Source organism: Apodemus sylvaticus, chromosome 1 (assembly GCF_947179515.1).
Source record: "Apodemus sylvaticus chromosome 1, mApoSyl1.1, whole genome shotgun sequence".
NCBI lineage: Eukaryota > Metazoa > Chordata > Mammalia > Rodentia > Muridae > Apodemus > Apodemus sylvaticus.
Window position 1 is genome coordinate 33,220,663 of NC_067472.1, and position 21,566 is coordinate 33,242,228.

The 21,566-nt window shown below is 43.2% G+C and overlaps 2 protein-coding genes and 1 pseudogene across 5 annotated transcripts in view; 1 reads left to right on the forward strand and 2 right to left on the reverse strand.

Annotated features, from left to right (window-relative positions):
* Cdc37l1 (cell division cycle 37 like 1, HSP90 cochaperone) overlaps nt 1-922 on the reverse strand; it is a 45,382-nt gene extending 44,460 nt beyond the window's left edge. For all 4 annotated transcript variants that reach the window (XR_007978739.1, XM_052187641.1, XM_052187622.1 and 1 more), the window contains exon 1: nt 619-922. Coding sequence is in view for 3 of the 4 variants with exons in the window: in XM_052187641.1 (XP_052043601.1) it covers nt 619-750 (132 nt within the window). In the remaining variant the exon portion in view is untranslated. The remainder of the gene's footprint in view (nt 1-618) is intronic.
* A 13,168-nt stretch (nt 923-14,090) lies between these two features.
* LOC127677665 (tektin-5-like) lies at nt 14,091-15,209 on the forward strand. Its single transcript, XM_052172700.1, has one exon. It carries the CDS (start codon nt 14,091-14,093, stop codon nt 15,207-15,209), a length of 1,119 nt encoding a protein of 372 aa, XP_052028660.1.
* Nucleotides 15,210-15,638: 429 nt separating this feature from the next.
* Nucleotides 15,639-16,508, reverse strand: LOC127677676 (phytanoyl-CoA dioxygenase, peroxisomal-like; annotated as a pseudogene).
* Nucleotides 16,509-21,566: the final 5,058 nt, after the last annotated feature.

Genomic DNA, 21,566 nt, shown 5'->3' on the forward strand with positions numbered 1-21,566 from the left:
CAGGCAGGAAAGCTGGGTTGAAAAGCACATGTAGTATCAGAAACTTTGGGAAGAAGTCTGAAAGAAAAGCCAATTCAGTGGCTATATGTTTGCACTGGAGACTGACGTGGAATAAAACTATGAATACAGTAAGGGACCAATGATAGAAACGGAGGTGTGCGCTAACGTCAAAGGCAGGGTTTACAGATTTTGCTGAGATGTCAGCGTGGGAAAGAGCACGTGAAATGTTTATGTCAGGACTCGGTGTACTATTATAGAAGTACAATCACTCTCTGTTCCTATCAACTGTGCACAAAGTATCTGGAGCTTGTAATAAAGGCTCGGATGAAAGCACGCACAAGAGGACAAAGGGTCAATGTTATAACAGCTTGTGCGGGGGCCCCCAAAGCCCCACGCAGACAGGAGAGAGGAAGAGGAGGAACCTCTTGCAAAGGTGGGGAGAACCAGCCCAGGTGTAAAGGCACAAGGGTGCGTGGACGTGGAGATCGGGAATGCGCGCGTGGTCACCTCCTTTCTCGTGGAAGATGCTGCCAGAGCTGTGGCTTGGCATCAGGCGCCCCGCGATGCCCGCAGACATTTCCCATCCCCCGCCCCCAGCAGAACGCAGGCCGCTCTCACCTGGGCGTCGCTGTCCGGTACCGGAGCGTAGTGGGAAGAAGAGGGGGACACATCTAAGTCACTCTCCTCCTCGGTCTCCCCGCCAGTCCTCGGGAAGCTCCAAGGGCCCGGTGGCGGCCACGGCTGCTCCATGTCCCACTGATCCGGGCCCGACAACCGCCACCGCCAACGGCCCTGGCGTGAGTGGAACCTGCTGGGCGGAGCCAGCCGCCCCGCTGGCCACGGTCGTTACCCAGAATCCCTCTGCCGCTGGCGAAGCCGATGCACCCCCGGAGCAGGCCTGGACTGTGCCGCCGGCGGACTGCGGAAGAAGAAGTAGCCGGTCAGGACGTCATTTCCGGTGGGCGTGGCTGGGCGTGGCCGCGTCTGGACCAAGAGGCAAAGTCTGGAACTAAAGTCCGGAGAAGCAAGTAGGGATTCTGCAGGTTCGGATCCAGGCAGTCAGACGGTGTTCTGACTTGTCCCTCTTCTGTTTCAAAACTTCAGTTCCTTCCTGTAGAGCAGTCTAAGTCGGAGTTGAGGTAGACAGTTTTAGGAAATCAGGACCAACTTTCCTTTAACTTCAAATTATCTGCCACAAGACTGTTCTCCAAACCCTGGTACAGTGGAGGAGGACACTAAAAATAAAATACTAGGGCAAGCACGTTTGTAAAGAATTGAGGCAAGTAGTAGACATATCGGAGGGTTTTCTGTCCCTCATATCTTTTAGAGTCGTGAAGATCCATGTGCTCGCTGTCCCTTTTCTTTTTTGAGAGGAAATGACCCACCATAGCCCTTAAGAACACAATTTAAGAGAAAAATCCAAAGATTGGGAACGTACCCTGGCGGTAGAGTGTTCACCTAACACAGGCAAGGCCCCGATTTCAGTTTCTAGAACCAGGGAGAGAGAAACAGACATCTAGGAACTAGGAAAGTCTAACTTTACAACCTGCATGTTTAACAATCAGGCCCGTTGTCTCCTCACAATCAGATAAGACAACAGAAGATTGCCAATCGATCTTTCAACCTTTGATTGATTGGCAAACTGTCTGGCCGGGGTGGGGATGTGGGAGTGGGCGGGGAGGGAGATTCACAGGAGTAGACCACAGGACCACATCGGTTCAACCACTCGGGCATGTCTCACAGCATTCCCTTGGGACAAGGTTTCTCGCTGAGCTTGGAGAACTGACACCAAGCAAGCCTTCCGTCTCTGCCCACTTAGATAGCTAGGGTCAGAGGTGCAGGCTTGCTGGGGATTTGAACTAAGGTCCTCATGCTTGTTCAGCTAACATTCTTACCTACTGAGTCATCGTCCTTAGCCCTGACTGGCAAACTCTAAAGGTTAGGTAATCCTCATGGTCGGGCAATACATGAGAAAAATGCTGTGGAACATTTAAGGAAGAGGGATGGCATGAAAGGCTTACGTGCTTCGGTTCTGCTCTCTCATGACCAGGAAAATATGCAACAGTATTTTTACAGCAGTCTCCAAAGATGGTTTGGGGGATGGCAAAAGAGAGCTAAAAATAAGCAGAAGCAATGGGAGAGTAGATCTCGGTGTGCTGATGCAGAAATATGTCTGAAATGAACTAGGTGTGGTGGTACAGTCAGTAACCCTAGGAAAGGCTGAGGCATGAGGATTAATTATCAAGTTCACTACCACCCTGGGGCTACATAGCTGGGGCACTGAGGTAACGAAGCCAAATTGCAGAATTAGATTATGTAAAGTGAGAAGGCACGATTTGTTTGTTTGTTTTAAGGAGCAGGGCAGAGAAAGAACAAGCTAGAAAATCAGAGTATATCGCCAGAGTTAGAGGGGCCCAGCAGAGCAAAAAATGTCAGAGGCTGAGAGAGAAGTCTAAATCAGTCAGCTTGGCGAAGTGTCTGAACCAGCCAGCCACTGCTCAGAAAGAACTAGAAAGACTGAGCTTATTCAGCAACAAGTCTCAGAGGCTGAGAACATTCTCAGCCCAGATTAGATTGTGTGGAGGCTAGAAGCTTCCAGGACTAGGTCTATGTTAACAGATGGCAGTAAGCTTCAGAGATGACAATTCTTCGGGAGAATAAAAGATACTTTTATAAAAATCTTGGACGAGATAGAAGAAATGTAATAATTACTTTGGTGGCTAAGGCCAGAGATGGAAAATTCTGAAGGTCTTCATTAGCCTTCCTGTACTGTGCTGATTGTTACAGAATATTTGATTATTGTTTATAGAAAACCCAATTGTTAAGAGATACTGTTTCTCAGATGCAGTTCGGTGTATCCTAAATAGATACAGTATCAATAGATAAGCATGCTAAAGAATAAAAAGTTTCTGCCGACTTTAAGGCAAGTTGCTTGGGAGAGGTCTAATGGCCTTTGCTCTATGACCCAATTTGCTCTATGACCTGAGGCTGGGTGGGCTTGAGCTGCCCCATCATAAAGGTGAAATGGTTCAGCCCCTACTCACTTGGCTTGGAGACCCCATCATGATGGTGACATGGTTCAGACTGTCAAGTCATAGGGGAAGAGCTAGAGACTTCTTTTATTACAATTGGGCCATTGAGCGTTCTCTTACAGCTTGGATGAGCCTTCCTGAAAGAAGCTCTGAGTAAGAGATAGGGCTTCTCTTTTTGGACTTGTAAAACACATAGAAGAAACTGGGAGGATGCAGGTAAAACAGTATTCTTGGGAAAGAGAGCTAAGGAGCCCTCGTGAGGGTTTGGAGGGGTGCAAGAGACAGGAAGATTAGCTAAGTAGGATGACACAGAGAGAAAGAGATTTCTAAAGAACTAGCAGGTTAGTTGTAAGATCAGTCTTGTAAATAGATATTTTGTTAAGAAAGTAAAGTTACTTCACTAAGTTAGCAGAGTTTTTACCGCAGTTCCCACCTTCTGAGTCTCTATGGATATAAATTATTAAGTAAATTTAAAAGGATAAATACTATAGCTGATAGAAGATTTTCCTACAAGTGTATAACTTTATAATCATAAAGAAAAGCTGAAAAGCTTTTCATGCAACCCTTGTTGGGGTCAGGTATAAAATGTCAAGTGGGAAATGTAACAGGTTAGAGAAAATGAAAACAGTTTATTTTCCCATCTTTATTATTTGAAACCACAATGTGCTTTGAGTGGTGCCTGGTTGTAACTTTATTTTTTTTCAAATTCTATTTTTAATGATGCTTCTCAAATACTTCCACCTCCCTTGTAGCCCGCCACCCACCAGAGATAGTGGAAAAGAAAGGATATGGGGGAAGTGGACCTGTTTAGGAAGGTTCTTTGTAGCAACTCCCATCTGTGCTGTCTGAAAATCGGCAGTTCAGTTCACAGATTAGCATCGTGGCAGCTCAATCCACTCACAAACCCTTCATGGATACACCAGCAGTCCAGTTCAGTAGAGTCGGGATAGCAAATAAGAATCAGCAGCTACCTAACAGAGACAGCCAGGCCTCAGCCTTGGCTTGAATCTCCAGAGGAATATCAGGAGAAATTGTTGGCTGTGCCTCTCTCCAGGAAGGGAAGATCATGGAAGACTTGAGACCCACAAGCGTTGCACAGCTAGCTCCATACTCAAGCCAAGCTCAGCCTGTCACTGTGCCTGGAGTCCTATTTATAGCCTCCAAACATCACATGTCCTCCACGGCTCTTGCCTCAGTACGGTGCGGTGCATCTATCTCAGCTGACCACACTCTGACGATCAGCCCTAGTCCTCGAAAGCTGCAAGAAACTGCAGCACACCACTAGAAGTTTTTTGGTGCATTTCTCCCTATGGAGGAGTCCCAACAAATACAGTTCAACTACACAATGTAAGGGAGAGCAATACGTCCATGTTGTTAGCAAAGAATCTTTCAACACGTTTGCTTTCACGTGTTTGTTTTAGCAGAACATCCTTTCACCTGTGTCTGCTTCAACTAAACATCCCTTCACGAGTCTGCCTTAGTCTGCCACCTAGGGCTAGCCATGGAGGCTGCAAGACTGAGGGTCAGAGAGTAGCTGGCACTAGCACAGGATGGTGACTTTTTAAATATTTCCCCGCAACAATCCAATCTCTATATTGTCTGTTCGGTCTATGTTTTGTTCGTCCCTTTGCAATTGATCACGTGGGCTAGATCTTTTGAAGTTGATTTGCATTTTTTTTGAAATATCAGTTACTGAGACAGTCTGTGAATTATTTGAGTTATTTGCTTTGTGAAGACATGCATGTCTCAAGTAATAAGAGGATTTCCTTGGTCAGATCTGACTTTTAGCCGGGCGGTGGTAGCACACACCTTTTATCCCAATACTTGGGAGGCAGAGGCAGGTGGATTTCTGAGTTCCAGGACAGCCAAGACTATACAGAGGAACCCTGTCTCAAAAAAACAAAACAAAACAAAAAAAAACAAAACAAACAAAAAAAAACCAGAAAAAACAAAACCAAATATGACTTTTATAAACTTTGTTGGTCTGGTCTATTATGGAAAAATATCCACAGTTTTTCATTCCCTGTAGAAACATAAGCATAACCACATCCATGTTCCTTTCTTGGTCTAGTTCCTCAGTTTTTTAATAACCCAGCGTCTCCCAGCTGCTGCTGTTCCTTTTTCACAAACATTAGAGAAATTGAGAGTGAACAAAGCATTATTTAGTCTGTCCCTGGGGAAGAGTGGAATTCTCCCTTTTTGTTTGATAAGCATATCTTTTAAGGTATGATTGGCTCTTTCTACAACTGCTGGTCCCGTAGGATTGTGTGGCACACCAATAAGATGGGTCATATTATAATATGCAAGGAATTGCTTCATCTTATGGGCACAGATGTGGGATCATTGTCAGTTATAATCTGTGTAGGTATCACCATGATAATTGCCATTATTTCCAACAAATGTGTAATTACACTGTCAGCCTTTCCAGATCTTAAAGCAGTTGCCCATTGAAATCCTGAGTATGTGTCAATGGTATGGTGTATATACCTTTGCTTTCCAAATTCTGCAAAATGGAAAACATCCATCTGTCAGAAGTCATCTCTTTTGGTACCCCTAGGGTTACTACCACCAGAAGATAATGGAGTTAGGTTGTATAGAGAACACATAGGACTTTTAAAAAAAATTGTCTTTGGCTTGTTGCCAAGTGATGGAAAATCTTTTTCTTTAACCCTTTTCCATTAACAAGATGTTTCTCATGAAATTTTGAGGCTTCTAACATATTTTCTACTAGTAGTTGGTCAATTTCATCATTTCCTTGAGCTAATGGACCAAGAAAAGCTGTATGAACTCAAATATGAGTAATGTATAATGGATAATTTCTACTTTCAATGACCTGTTTGCTGTAATTGTATAAATAACAAAGTTAATTTGGAGTTACCAGGCACAAATTTTGAAGTCTCTATATGAAAAACAACTCTTTCTACATATAAAGAATCAGTAATTATGTTAAGAGGTTCAGGATAATCTAATACTACCATAAGGATAGCATACAATTCTGATTTTTGAACCAATGTATACAGACTTGACCACCTTGCTTATTTTATCTGACCTTTAACCTTCCATTCTCATCTTCTTTACATCAGTATAAAATGTTGGGATCTCTGGAACTGGTATTCTCTTTACTGTACCTGGAAGAATCCAATTAGTTCTTTTTACAACCTGTATATGTTTGCTTTTGGGATATTTATGATAATTTTTTTCAAAGAAATTACTAGGAACTTTTTGTCAATCCTAATTAATCACCCATAATGACATAATCACAGCATCTGTAAGCGATTTCACAATTTCAGCTGGATCTGTTCCTGCCAGCTGATGCAGTCGTATTCTACCTTTTATAATTCAGAAATCTTTTCTATACATGTTTTTCAATATTTTACTTTGTATATGAGCTAAGAAAACACATTCCATAATACTGTCTTTTTGCATAGTGAGCCCAGTACAAGAATGAGTTGAAGGTAAAATGACCAGAATACACTCAAGTTTTAGGATTAATTCTATCCACACATGCCTCTTGCATCTTTGTTCTACAAGACTTAACTCTTTTTCTGCTTTGGCTATTAGATATCTTGGACTGTTTAGATTGGAATCTCCTTGTAATGTTTGAAACAAATTACTTAATTCATATATACTTAATACATTGTAGGCCTCAGTCAATATCTCCCATTAATTTTGAAAAATTTTAAGAGTTTGCAATTGGTCCCCTACAGATATTTACCTTTTGTGGTCAATTTTTTTGATTAACTGATTTTATAGCCCATGTAACTAAGTGAATGTCCTCTTTGTATTTTTTCTGGAGCAATCTATAACCCCCAGCATGGCAGAATTCTTTGTGTTACCTTAAACATATTCTCTAAAACATCTTTGTCAGAGTCAACCAACAGAATGTCATCTATATAATGATAAATGACAGATCAAGGGAATTGCTTTCAAATTATTTCTAATGTTTATGGCACGAAATACTGACATAAAGTTGGACTATTTAACATTCCCTGTAAAAGTACCTTCCAATGGTATCTCTTTAGTGGATGACTATTATTTGAAGTAGGTACTGAGAAAGCAAACCTTCCACTATCTTTCTCGTGCAAGGGTATTTAGAAAAACAACCTTTCAAGTCGATTATTATTATTATAAGCTATGATTTTGCTAACAAAGATGGTAAGGGAAGTCCAGACTGTAAAGGGCCCATGGGTTAAATTACCTTATTAACTCCTCTTAAATCCCCTATCATCCTCTATTTTGATTTCTATTTTTTTTTTTTTTACAACAAACACAGGAGAATTCCATGGACTGATAGACTCTTCTACATGTTGAGCCTCCAGTTGCTCTTGTGCCAGATGTTCAAGTGCTTGCAATTTTTCTTTTGTTATGAGCCACTGCTCTTGCCAAAGAGGCTGATTTGATAACCATTTTAGGAGCGAGGCTGTTGGTATGTTCTCAGTGGCCCCTTTTATAAATTTGGAAACTCAATCCCTGTGACATCCTGTTTTTTGACCATGGGCACAGCCTTTGATTGTTCTCTGCCATCTGCATCAATACCTTCCACAGGATCTACCACATCACCCCTAATTTCTTCATTTGCTTTCCCCGGAACTGTAGGCATATTAATTTGAATACCCCATTATTGTAAAAGTTCCCTTCCCTATATGTTTATGGGTATGTCGGCCACTTAAGGACTCAGCTTCCCTGTGTGCTCTTCGGGTCCCACACAGACAATCCATTGGACACTTTGTCTTATTCCTGATAACTTACCAATTCCTATAAATTGTGTGTAATCAGAATTACATCAGCTCCTGTATCCCGCCTTCTATGTCAGCACCATTCATCTGTATCATTAATTTGGGTCCCTGAGCATCAACCATTGTTTGCCAGAATACACACTATTCCAGTACTCCCAAATGCTCCTGTGCTTTCTACTGGAGCAGCCTTTCCCTTAATGCAAGGGAACAACAGTTGAGCAATTCTATCCCCTGAATCAATTTGCATCTCCTTTTTCACACACCGATACCATTTATTCCTTGCTATTCCCATCTACTACACCTGGGTGCACAATAAATCCTTGAGAAGTAAATCCACTCCTTCCCAAGATTATTCCTACTGTCTCTGAAGGTAAAGGGACCACACACACCAGCGGATAATTTGTAACATTCAGCTTTTGAGGCTAATGTAAGTGAGGGATCTATAGCTAGATCCAAAGCTGCAATTCCTTTTATAGCATGCAGAAGATCAGAAATACCTGATTTTGATTTTCTTGCCAGCTTTGAACCTCCTGACTGACCAAAGGAAAACGACTCCTATGGTTTGCTACAGGGCCTTGAACTGACAGGCCCTTCAGTTCCTTCCTGATGGCAAGAGGTTACCTCTTATGTATCTCAGACCAGCAGTCAGTTGACCAATGTTTGCCTTTCCACAGCACTACGATACCCTGGAAGTCTTTGTGGCTCCACCAGAACCTGCTTCTCTCCTACGATTAACAAATTCTCTAGTGTCAATGTTATTTTGAGCTCTGAATCTTTTAGCCTTACGATTGTTTTTTTGAAATGACCAAATTGTTTTTTTGAAATTCACCACAATTAAAACGTCAGACATTTTGATTCCTGATATTTCTAGCTGTGGTTTGACCTATGATATTGACATTATACTCCTGAGAACCAATATCAGTTGTCTCCCTTATCCATTCATTCATCTATCAGGGTTCCTCATGCTTTCAATGGTCTGATTGCTCTCTTACATTCAGTGTTTGCATTTTCTTTGTTTGTTTGTTTTCAAGACAGGGTTTCTCTGTGTAGCCCTGGCTGTCCTGGAACTCACTCTGTAAACCAGGCTGGCCTCGAACTCAGAAATCTGCCTGCCTCTGCCTCCCAAGTGCTGGGATTAAAGGCATGCATACCACTGCCCAGCTGTGTTTGCATTTCTATCAATGACTGTCTGGATTGCTGTCTACATGCAGGTGAGGGCAGGTACAAGAGAAGGCGAGAGCCTGTGATTGAGCAGTGGAAAAGGAAGGCAGGCTGAGAATTTTAGAGACAAGGACAGAGAGACAGAGAAGGGAGAAGAAGGTAAGGAGAAGAGGAGATAAGATGGAACTTACAGGAGAGGAAGAGGAGCCAGAACCACACAGTACTGGGAACCATAAGTATTGGGGATTTCTTCCAGAGATTATAAAATAATAAAGTGGGTCTGCCCCATCTAGGTGTGCAGCTTGTGTTTATATTAATTGAGTTTTGAGTTCTTTGTGCAGGCTTTTTGTGGGTTGAGAATTTATTAATTTAAACTTAACTGATAGATTACAAGCCTCTAGAGTTTTGATTTTACCAGGTTACTGGGATTTGTGACCACTAACCACAGGGTGTGGATGGGCTGGGAATGTGAGCAGGATCTTCCGAAAGAGAACAAAAAGAGAACCATGAGATGGGCGGTTGCTGCACGGGGCTAACCATGGAGGCAGCGAGATTGTCAGGCAAGAGAGTAGCCGGCGCTGGCATGGAATGGTACCTTTTAAAATATTTCCCGCTACAGGTTTCAACGTCCATTATGGCTCTATTCACAGCTAAACTCAACCTCTTTAAGAATTCTGTGAAGGCTTCTCCAGAACCCTGTATTTTAGTAAATGAGGTAAATTTTTTCACTAGGTTCTTCAACCAATCCCAAGCTCTAAAAGCGGCAACATGACATTGTTCAATTGGATTTGAACTTGTGAGTCAGCATAATGCCCTTCACCAAGCAGCCCCAGCAAAACACCATCCAACCGACTTTCCAAAGAACCCTTAAGTTTCCGCTCCACTTGACAAAAAAATCAGCTCCCTGTTGCTGTAGACAAAGAGCAATATCAACTTCTAAGATACTCTCCTTGATTTTCTTCTCTTCTTGTTGACCTCTAATGTTAGAAATGTTCAGATTTTGTATGGGGGAGGATTTTGTCAATTAATGTAGTTTTTTTTTTTAAAGATTTATTTATTTCATGTACGTCAGTACACTGTAGCTGTCATCAGACATACCAGAAGAGGGCATCAGTCCCATTACAGATGGTTATGAGCCACTGTGTGGTTGTTGGGAATCAAACTCAGGACCTCTTGAAGAGCAGACAGTGCTCGTAACTGCTGGGCCATCTCTCCAGCCCCTACTGTAGCTTTCAATAAGATCTGGGTATTGATATTTCCTACGTTGAAATCTCAGCCTTGACCTAAAACCCCATGCTTCAGCCTCATGGTGAACCTGCAGTTTGGACATCATCATTTAAATGTGTCATGTACATTTAAAGTTTGGCATGTCCAAATGTGAGCTCTTCCCTTAGAATCAAACATTCCCTTCTTCCAAACAGAGGAGGGGTGTTCTGAGACTCAGAAAGCTATAAAATTCACAGGTGCAGGCTCCCAAACTTACAAAGATAGTGACACTAGGCAAAGTCATCCCTTCAGCTCTGCTTCTCATAGGTCAAATGTACTCCCCTGCGAGCCCAGTCCAGCCACTGAGTCTAAATTACTTTCCAACCTGTGACCCCTCCCACCCCATCTTCTCACTTTGTATATTTTTTTCTTGCTATGCATTGTACTATCTTTTCTGTTCTTATTTCTTCTCTCACTAGAGTGTGAGCTCCACGTGGTCACAAGTCACTGTTTAGCCCCACCTGTATTGCTCAGATCTGTGTCTGTTGAATACATATTCAGTGAATTAATGAATGGGAATGACAAAGGGTGAGTGGAACCAGGATTAAATAAAGACGAAAGAGGGCAGGAGAGGGATATAAAGACTTAAATTGTTGACAGATGACTGGATTTCTTTTTCATTGCTGTTAGAAAATGCCCAACAGAAGCGACTGAAGGGTGAAGGGGTTTATTTTGGTTCAGTTTCAGAGGCAGCAGACCATCATGTTGAACCAGCACACGCGGTGGTGGTGCATGACGCCGTGACTCCTTACATCTTGGCAGAACAGCAAGCAGACGGCTTAGACTGGAACCAGAGACGCGCGCAAACTTCAGAGCCCTCTCCCAGAGACCCGCTTCTCTTAGCTAGGCTATATGTTCACAGACTTTCAAAGCAGTGAAGTCAACTGGTATTTCAGGTGTTTAAATGCATGTGCCTGTCAGGGGACATTTCATATTTAAAACTATAAATGAAGAAGGGGTGGCTGTGCCAGATGGGAAGTCTCACTGTGAGCCACTGCTGACTTCACGGGATAAATCTTGTGCTTAGACATAGTAATTTTTAAATTATTCTCTCCATCCCTTCTCTCTGTGTGTATTTTTATGCGCGCATGCACGCATGCACGTGTGTGTGTGTGTGTGTGTGTGTGTGTGTGTGCCAATATGTGCAAGTGTGAAGGTCAAAGGTAAAATGAGCTCTCTCCTTCCACCTATATACAGAAGTGGGTTACATACTAGGCTCATAGTGCAAGTGCCTTGACCCACAGAGTCATCTCGCTAGCCATAAATACTTAAGAAATAAGACAAGTTTCAGGACTTCACCATACTCCTTTATATTTGTTACAGATTGACATATGCTGTGATCAGCAAGCTAGTTTTTCTGAAAGAAGTGACTTTCCAATTGCAGGGGATATTCTACAGCTTCCCAATCACTGTGTGTGTTGTCATTGTCAGTGCTGGGCTTACAAATGCTCCAGACAGAGTGTAGCACTAGTCTGTCTCACAAATGCTAATGCAGTCATATAAAATAGATCCCATGTGTAGGCTCAGATCCCAAACGGCTTCAAGGTTGTTAAAAGCCTTTAAAAAAAAAAAAGCCTTTTATTTTTAATTTGCTCTTTCCTTGGAAGCAGTCCCCAAATTGGAGAAGGAGAGGTAAGGAGATCTAGACAACTGAGTATTCTTTTTTGTTGTTTGGTTGGTTTGGGTTTTTTGAGACAAGTACTCCTTTGTAGCTCTAGCTGAGAATTATGTATTTTTTAAATTAGATATTTTATTTATTTACATTTCAAATGTTATCCCCTTTCCAAGTTTCCTTTCTACAACCCTCCTATCCCATCCCCCTTGCCCTGCTTCTACGAGGGTGCTCCATGACCCACACACCCACTCCCGCCTCACCACCCTAGCATTCCTCTACACTGGGGCATCAAGCCTTCAGAGGACCAAGGGCCTCCCCTCCCAACGATGCCAGATAAGACCCCTTCAGCTCCTTCAGTCTTTCCATTGCAGTCCCTGTGCTCAGTACAATGGTTGACTGCAAGCATCTGCATCTGCATTGGTCAGGATCTGGCAGAGCCTCTCAGGAGACAGCTGTACCAGGCTCCCGTCAGCAAGCACTTCTTGGCATCCGCAGTAGTGTGTGGGTTTAGTGTCTGCATGTGGGATGGATCCCCAGGTGGGGCAGTTTCTGGATGGCCTTTCCTTCAGTCTCTGCTCCATTCTTTGTCCCTATATTTCGTTTAGACAGGAGCAATTCTGCGTTAAAATTTTGGAGAATGGTGGGTGACCCCATCCCTCAACTGGGGGGGGGGTCATGCCTGACCTCTGGATATGGTCAACAGGTTCTCCCTCCCATTTGTGGGGTATTTCAGCTAAAATATTCAAATTGCTAGGTTCTGCTTGGCCATTGAGATTAACTGTGTTTTTGTTTGTTTGGGAGGCAGAGGCAGGCAGATTTCTGTGTTTGAGGCCAGCCTGGTCTACAAAGTGAGCTCCAGGACAGCCAGGACTACACAGAGAAACCCGGTCTCAAAAAAACCAAAAATAAAAAATAAAAATAAAAAATAAAAAATAAAAAATAAAAAAATACAGTGTTTCTCTGTAATCCTGGCTTTACTGGAAGTCTGTAGACAAGGCTGGCTTCAAACTTAGAGATCTGTCTGCCTCTGCCTCACAAGTGCAAGGATTAATGCTGTGTGTTACCATCTCCCGGCTTAAGACCACTAGATATTTTGTAAATTTATTATTTTTTCTGACATAATTGATTGTAATCCTTCATTTTGTTGAAGGTCAAGATGAATTTCTAACTTTTGCCCCTTAGAAACTTTTCTGAAAAATAAATACTTCCAACTTAATGATTCTGCTTTCTCATGAGCACTCTTAGGGGCACAAGGAAATTTGAGTGAGGAGAGTTAATTGCATATTTTTCAGAATAGCAAAAAAAAAATTGAGGCTTAAATTTTGCTTTTTGCTTGTGTGTGTGTGTGTGTGTGTATGTGTGTGTAAGAGTGTGTGTGAGTGTGTGTGTGTGTGTTTATATGCACATGTGTTCAGGTATCGTACCTCCAGAGCCTTCACAAAAAGCAAAGCAAGACATAATGAAAACACGTCTATCCCTTACATCTCCTTTAAGAGCAGTTAAGTCTAGAGCAATATTGCACACCAAAACACTCTGATGATGGGACCAACCTCTGCACTGTCTAATAGTCACTAGCCGCACACGGCTACTGGGCACTAGGAATATGACCAGAGCAAGTGAGGAGCTGGACTTATTTACCCCCTTTTGCTTTAGCTAACTTACTTATATGTAGCCACTATATGAAACAATACAGCGCCAGTATCCTGATTGAACTTAAGGTCAATTTCTTTCAGTCTAAATGTCTGCAGCTCCATCCTGTGAATCATACAGGTGGGCATACAGTACTGTCATAGTGGTGTAATCAGAGCGGTTCAGTGGCTCTATAGATAGTAATAGCCTGGTCCTCTTTCGGGGAGTCCCCCAAAGGATGCAATTTTAGTCAATTTAAAGATATAAACGGCATGTTTACAGTTCGTTAAAACCAAGCAAAGAGAAGGTGTTTATTTACTCATAGTAAAAGAAAGGTACAATTTCTTCTTGAAATACTAAACTGTGTAAAAAGCTGAAATGTTAGAGTGTTTTAAAGAAAGACATTGGAAAAGGATAGACATAAAATATAGTGGGTTTTTTTTTGGGGGGGGGGTTCCTACCTTAAGGCTGGGGTTGTGTTCAAAAACAAAATTAGTGTTCTAGAAATTCATCATTGCTGAATTGGCACAAAGACGCGCTCCCATGCTTTATGACACCAGCACTGAGTCACAGAGGCCCCTTGGCTCCTAGCTCATGAGAAGCTCTGGCCCTTTGGGCAAAATTTTGCCCGAATGGGGCTGATGGGGAAAGATGGAATTTCTTGGAACCATTCAGGCAGCGAGTTACTGTGGCTCCAAGAAAGACTGGGGCTGGCAGTGGTTGCCCCCTGCTGGGCAGGACCCTGACGTACAGGCGTGCTATGAACCCTTTCACCTGCCCCGGTGCCGCTCTGCGTGGAGACCCAGAGTCTTCTACAATATCCCCACCACCCAGAAAAGCCCGGAGGATAGCGCAGGCGACCGGCGGCCGCGCACCACCCTGCCCTCGCTCCACTCCCCGTTCTTCAGTCGCTATACCCAACGCGAGTGGGACCGCTCTAATGATCTGCTGATCAGTATTGCAGAGGCATCGCGGCGTCGGGCCAGCCGGCTGACAGACGACTCCCTGCGGATCATGCAGGATAAGGACCAGTTGATACGCCAGTTGCAAGAGGGAACCTGCCGGAACCTGGACCAGAGGCTATCCGACATCTGCTTCTGGAAGTCCGGGTTGTGCCACGAGCGGGACATGCTTATAGCGGAGAACAACAGCTTGAAAACGCTCAAGAGGCGCTTGGAGTGCGCCGCTGAGGAAGTGAACTGTCCCCTGCAGGTGGCCCTGAACTGTGTGTACAATCGGGAGAAAAGGATGGGGATTGACATGGTCCATGACAACATGGAGAAAAACTTTCTCCGGGAAGCAGATTTACTCAAATGTTGCCAAGATCAGATGAGAAAATTAGCTAAACGAATTGATTTCCAGGTGCAAGATAACCGAGATGCTCAACATGCCGTTGAGCAGGACATCGAGGACAAGAGCTCTGCGCAGTCTATTGAAGAGAGATGTTTAAACTTAAAAAACACACCTGACTCCATTAGCTTCTTCCCTGGTGTGGAGAAGTTTGACGAAACGGTCTCCATTCCTGAAACCTGGGCCAAGTTCAGCAATAACAACATCAGACACGCTCAAAATATGCGGGCCAAGTCCATGCAGCTGCGGGAGGAGGCGGATCGCCTGTTTGAGACCTTGTCAGACCAGATGTGGAGGCAGTTCACCAACATCGACCAGGCCTACCAGGATGCCCAGCCCGGAGCTCTACAGGGACTTACCACACTGTTTGCTCGCGGCAAACACCCAGTACAACCCTGTAGTTGCAGAGCAGTTTTCTAGGAAGGCAGAAACTGCTCATGAACCAGCCGTTGTAGTTCAATCCTAAAGAAACCTCCAGGGTTTTTCTTTATTTCTTCTTTTTTTTTTTATACTCAGTCACCTTTATTAGTTATACCCCCAGGTATTTTTCTTAAAATAATATTTTTCACACCATTAAAGCAATAGCACCACATTAATTAAATTCATGTATCTTGATCTTTACAGGTGATAAAGATAACATCTCAATAAAAAAATTTTCCTTAGATGTCTTGCTTTTCTTTGATGTTCTCTTTAAAAGAATTATAATGAAGAGCTAGGTTTTTTTTTTTCATTTTGTTTATGGGGGAGGGGGGAGAAGATAGCATCTTGTTGTGTAGCCCAGGCTGCATCGACCTCTCTATGTTCCTGTCTCAGACTCTCATTGTCAAACCTCATTCTTGAAGAGCTGTTTCAAAGGTTTATTCTTTCTCCTTTCATAAGTCAGCATCGAAACACCCAAGTAGCCTTAAAGTCCATGCTTCCTCTGACTCCATACCATTTCTCTGCTATCCCGACAACTCCCTTGGTAATGTTTTCTTGAGTGGTACCCTTCGAGTTTGATATACTTGCAGTCAGAGCTGACAGAGTGGCAGGACATTGCTTTATGGAATCCCTGAGTTCTGTTCCGACCTCATCCATGGATGAGCAGAGGTCGGAAGAAAACAGCGACACCCTTCTCTATCGCCAGGCACAGCCAAGTGCTGTTTGGCTCGTAGTCTTGGATGCCATGGTAGATTTTGTTAACTCCTCCCTCCCACTTGGGGTAATCATGTGGCTTCAGAGTGCCTCTGTGGGTGCCTGGGAATACAACCAGACAACCATTGTTTCTGTCAATGTGCTCCATGGCTGTCCAAGCACAATTAGGTCACTGGATCAGAAGGGGAAATAGTGTCGATCCTGATGCAAGAGATGGGGGGGGGGGAGGGCAGAATCTGGAAGTTTATTATCTGTATCTAATACAGAGCCATAATATTGGGTCCAGTGAAATACCCTATATTTCAGAATCTGGGGAAGGGCGCAGTATTTAAAGAGCTCCTCATCTTCTTGGAAATCCTGGATCTAAGTAACCACTCTCTCACTTGGCGTATAATCCTGTTTTGCAATAGTTGCATCTATCATTACAATAATTCCCGGTGGTTTCATCTTCTTTCTGCAGATTCTTTCAAACTCAGCTAAAAAAAAAACATTGACTATCATCATCAGATACCAGATTCTTAATGACGAGAAGCCCATTTTCTTCATAAAATTGTCTCTGTCCAGGCTCAGGACATTACTATCCAAAGTGTAAAATTACACATCACTGTTCATTATTGAAGGAGCTCAGAGCAGAAATTCAAACAGGGCAGGAGCTGATGCAGAGGCCATGCTGTTTACTGACTTGTTGGTTATCTGTCAGGTTGTCTCATGAATCTGGTTCTCTTTCTTTTTCCTTCTTTCCTTCTTTCCTTCTTTCCTTCTTTCCTTCTTTCCTTCTTTCCTTCTTTCCTTCTTTCCTTCTTTCCTTCTTTCCTTCTTTCCTTCTTTCCTTCTTTCCTTCCTTCCTTCCTTCCTTCCTTCCTTCCTTCCTTCCTTCCTTCCTTTTTAGCCAGCATTTCTCACAAATATTGATGATAGCTCGATATTTTTTTATTAGCCTTTTGGTGTCATTCATGCTTACCAGAGGGATAATTTACTAGCAGGAAGACAGTGGGGCCTAACAAATCAGACGACAGAGTCCAGACATAAATGGATTGTAACAGTGCTTCAAAGGTTTTTCAGTCATTTATTATAGCATATAGCTGCCTTCAGAGAGACATCCAGCTCTAATAAGACAGTGTCGATGTGATGGAGCAGAGAAGGCCTCTCTCCTCGCTGTAGATAACCCAGGTGGCCTCTCCGCTCCACATACTTGGCACGGAACTGTCTGTTAGCACATCGAGTATTCAGCAGTGGTTCTATTACACGACGTGACTAACAATCCTTTGAAGCTCTGATAAAAGCAGCAGGCTGTCTTCTGGAACAACACACGTCTGAACGTGCAGGAAAGGCTGCCCACTATTTCAGGGGGTGTGACTCCTGAAGTTTCTGGGGACCACAGGCCACAATCCCCTGCCCTGGAAGTAGATATGGCAGGCACATCTGCATGGTGTCTTTGTGCTATGGTACCCACAGGTAGTGGCCACCGCAGGTGGAGAAGTGAGGGATCATGCATTTCCCAATGTTTTCAGGGTTCTCCTTCCTAGTCTTTTCTGTTTTGTTTTTTTTTTTTTTAATGTTTTAATTTGGTCTCTTTTTGATTCAGTAACAGAATTTGTGGGAGAAATAGCATTTAACAAGCACCTAACAGTACTAAACGAAAAGCAAGATTCCCTCAACTACTCTATCTGAGGCTCTTTCCAAAGGTATATATTAAGAGTCTCTCATGATCCTCCCCACTGCCCCAGGAATACTCCAAGCATAATTATACATATTTTATCTTCATTCTTTTTGAATGGCAGTGTATTAGATGTATTTTCTGTATTCCACATTTATTTTCTTTTTAGAGGCTGTTTAAAACAGTTCTGCTTCATTTTTTAATGGTGTTTAATATCCATCAGCTTTCCTATGACTACCTAATAAACATTTGGTTGATTCCCAGTTTTAAAAAAAAAAAAAAATCTTGGGGCTGGAGCACTGACTGCTCTTCTAGAGGTCCTGAGTTCAATTCCCAGCAACCACGTGGTGGCTCACAACCATGATCTAACAGGATCTGATGCCCTCTTCTGGTGTATCTGAAGATAGCTACAGTGTACTCCTATACATAAATAAATCTCAAAAAAAAAAAAAAAAAAAAGGAAAAAGCTACAGTAACTGACAAAAATCCTCCCCCATGGAGAAGATTTCTAACATTGGTGGCCAATGAGAAGACAGTCAAGGAGAGTATCTTAGCAGGTGACCTTGTTCTCTGTCTACATTGATGGTTTCTTTGTGAAAATAAATATGCAGGATAAATTCCTAGAAATACAGAGACAGGTTAAAAATGTTGATAGACATTATCAAATCACTTTCTAGGAAAGTTGTATGTTGTAAGCAGAATAATGGTTCCCCAAGATGTCCATATCCTAATCATGGAGACAGAAAGTAGGTTATCTTACATAATAAAGGGGATATTCAAATTTCAAGTGAAAATGAGGCTGTTAACTAAGCAACCTTAAAGTAGAGAAATTATTTTGGATTCCCTGAATAGGCCCAATATGATCATCAAAGCCTTTTAAAATGTATCTTATTTCTAAATCATGTGTATGTATGTGTGTCTGTGTGTGGATGTATGCACAAGAGTTCAGGTGCCAGCACAGGCCAGAAATATCAGACCCTCTGATGCTTGATTTACTAGCATCAGTGAATTAGGAACCAAACATCCTCTGTGAGAGCAGTAACAGCTTTTAAACCTTGCTCCAGCTCACTCCTAAAGATCATGAAAAGTGAAGAACAGAGTCAAAGCAAAAGCAGCATGAGCAAGACTTGGTTTGTTTTGTTGGCTTTGAAGATGGAAGAAGGGAGCTTTGAACCAAGGAGTACCGGCAACCTTTCGAAGCTGGAAATGCAGGAGAACCAAACAGTACCAGCAGCATAGCCCTCCAAACACCTTCCTGGGACTCACTCTATGGGCCAGGCTGGCCGGAATTCACAGAGACCCACCTGCTTCTGCCTCTCTAGTGCACCACCATGCTGGACTGATAACTTTTTTTTTAAGGATCTGAGAATACAGAGATTCGTTACAGTAGCCACAGAATACTCATATATTGTATTTATTTCCATTCCCACCAATATGTGTCTCCTCATACCCATTCCTTTTGTTCCTTAAAAAAAAAAAAAGGTTCCTCACAATGATATGAGCCACCCAGTACTCCCAGAGCTCCCAGGGGCAAAAACATCAACCAGATAGTACACATGGTGTTATCCATGGCTCCAAACACATAGGCAGCAGAGGATGGCCTTGTTGGACATCAAAGGTAGGAGAGGCCCCTGGTCCTGGAAAGGCTCGATGCAGCAGTGAAGAGAAATACCAGGACAGAGAAGCAGGAGGGAGTTGATTGGCGAACAGGGGAGGTGAGATGGCTCATGGGACTTTGGGGGCAGGGGAACCAGGAAAGAGGAAATCATTTGAAATGTAAATAAAGAATATATCTTTAAAAAAGTGGTTCATCTTCTTACATGACTGCTGTTTTTGTTTTTTGTTTTTTGAAAAGAAGCATTTATGATGTTGGGTTAATAATTCATTGTTTTAAGTTAAAAGGAACATCTGGATCATAAGGATCTGTTTGTTACATTTATTCCTGGCTAATTTACTCTTTGAAAATTCCCATTTGGGGGATGCTTTTGTTTTTTATTTTGTGACCAGGATGTGACTGGGATGGGTGATGCATCATTTCTTCAATGCTCAGGCTGAGGCCATCAAGTTGCTCTGCAGAAGTACTCTGGGAATCGAAGCCATTCCCCGGGGTCTGTTGTCACAGAGACAGACTGTCTTTAGGTCTCTGTTGCTGTAATAAAACACCATGAGCAAAATCAACATGAGAAGGAAAGTGTTTATTTGATCTTCCTTCCAACTCTCAGGTCACATCCTGTCACTGAGGTCAGTCAGAGCAGGAACTCCAGGCAGAGCTGGAGCACAGGCAGTGGAGGCTGGCTGGCTCAGTTTGCTTTCTTAAACAGCTCGGGACCACCTGCCCAGGATGGGCACATCAATTGATTGATTTTATATCAATCATTAATCAAGACAGTACCCTACAGGCTTGCTCGTAGGCCAGTCTACTGAAAGCATTTTCTCAATTAAGTCTTTACCAGACCTGTCTAGGTGTGTGTTAGGTCAACAAAAAACCCAACCCAGTACAGGTACCTGCATTGGGGGTGAAGTCATATATTTTACTTGACTTGGTGGCATTCCCATCCTTGAATGACTTTGCTTGGACTCCAGCCAAGATGGCAGGCAGCATCATTGATTAGATGAACTGCAAAGTGGGCTTGAAACAGTATGGATGTAGCCACTTCCACATCTCTGTGGCATCTGGGAGTCCAAGATGAAAAATAACCCTAAAGAGAGACCTGGGTGGTATGCATGAACTCGGATATGTTAATCGGGATTGGAAGATCTAAAGAGAAACCTGGGCGGCATATGTAAACTTGTGGACATGTTAATTGGTATGTATATTGAGTGTCATCCCGATACAAGACAGTGAGTTAAACAAAGGGTTATAAAAATACGACTTGGCCAGGGAAAGGAGAGAAAACACAGATGAAAAGAATGGCTAGGTCGTCCAAGGGAATTCAGAAGAATTCAGGGCTCTGCTGCCCTATGGAGGCCAGTCTGGTAATAACAAGAGTTAGAGTCTAGTCATATAAGAGGGGCTTAAAAGGGGAGAGTATAGGGGGTTAAGGGAGTGTGGTTAGGCGGCGTGCGGGAAGGTGTCCAGGCGGGCCCTTGCCTGGGCACCTCCGCCCCTGAGGGACCACACACACACAGACATGGTATAGAATAGAGTTTATTCAGAGTATGGGATGGGAGTTAGTGGTAGAGAGAGGTAGAGAGAGAGGTAGAGAGAGAGAGAGAGAGTGGATGCTGGTCATGACCATGTGGAGGGGAGAAGAGCCCCAGGGGCAGAGAGGTGAGAATGTGGGAGAGCGGAGAGAGCAAAGAGGGAGAGAGCAAAGAGAGAGAGGAGGGGCAAGTAGCCCCTCTTAATAGTGGGCCAGATCTCTGGGGTGGGGCATACCTGGCTATTGCCAGGTAGGTGTGGGGTGGAGCTTACACAAAACCCCAACAGCGGTGTTTCCAGGGACCAATAATCTGTGTTGTGGAGGCAGTGAGGTGGCAGGACCCTTGTACTCAGACACGACCATTGTAATAAGTTATGTAGTCTCAGGGGAAAAGGCTGTAAAATACAGGTAACCTTGTCCTTGAAGAAGCACTGTGGTAATGGAATGACCACATGCAACATGCCCACCTCTGTGCACATCTTCAATGAGAATGCATTCTTCCTTTCTATTTTACCTCTAGAAACTTAGCTATCAATTTGTTTTGACACATAGTATTATTGGTGGTGATCTCCCTGTGAAGAACATCACAGGAATCCTACAAGTTAACTGTAGCGACAGATCTGCGCTCTGGGCATCCAGAAAGCCAGGAACCCATCTGTGTATGTCTCTGTGTACTGAGGGAGCAGGAGGAACTGGGTGTAGATGTAATGCTGTGTCCCTCATCACACTGAGCTTCCCCTTACAGAGAAATAAACTATAGCTCCTGAAGGGAATATCGGCAGCAGTATCTCTTTAGGGATATCTCCCTGTACCATTTCAACTACACAGATCCTAGATATAAAG

Excerpts from the sequence above, each read along its gene's own strand:
- LOC127677665 (XM_052172700.1), top strand. The coding sequence starts at position 14,091 with ATGGAATTTCTTGGAACCATTCAGGCAGCGAGTTACTGTGGCTCCAAG.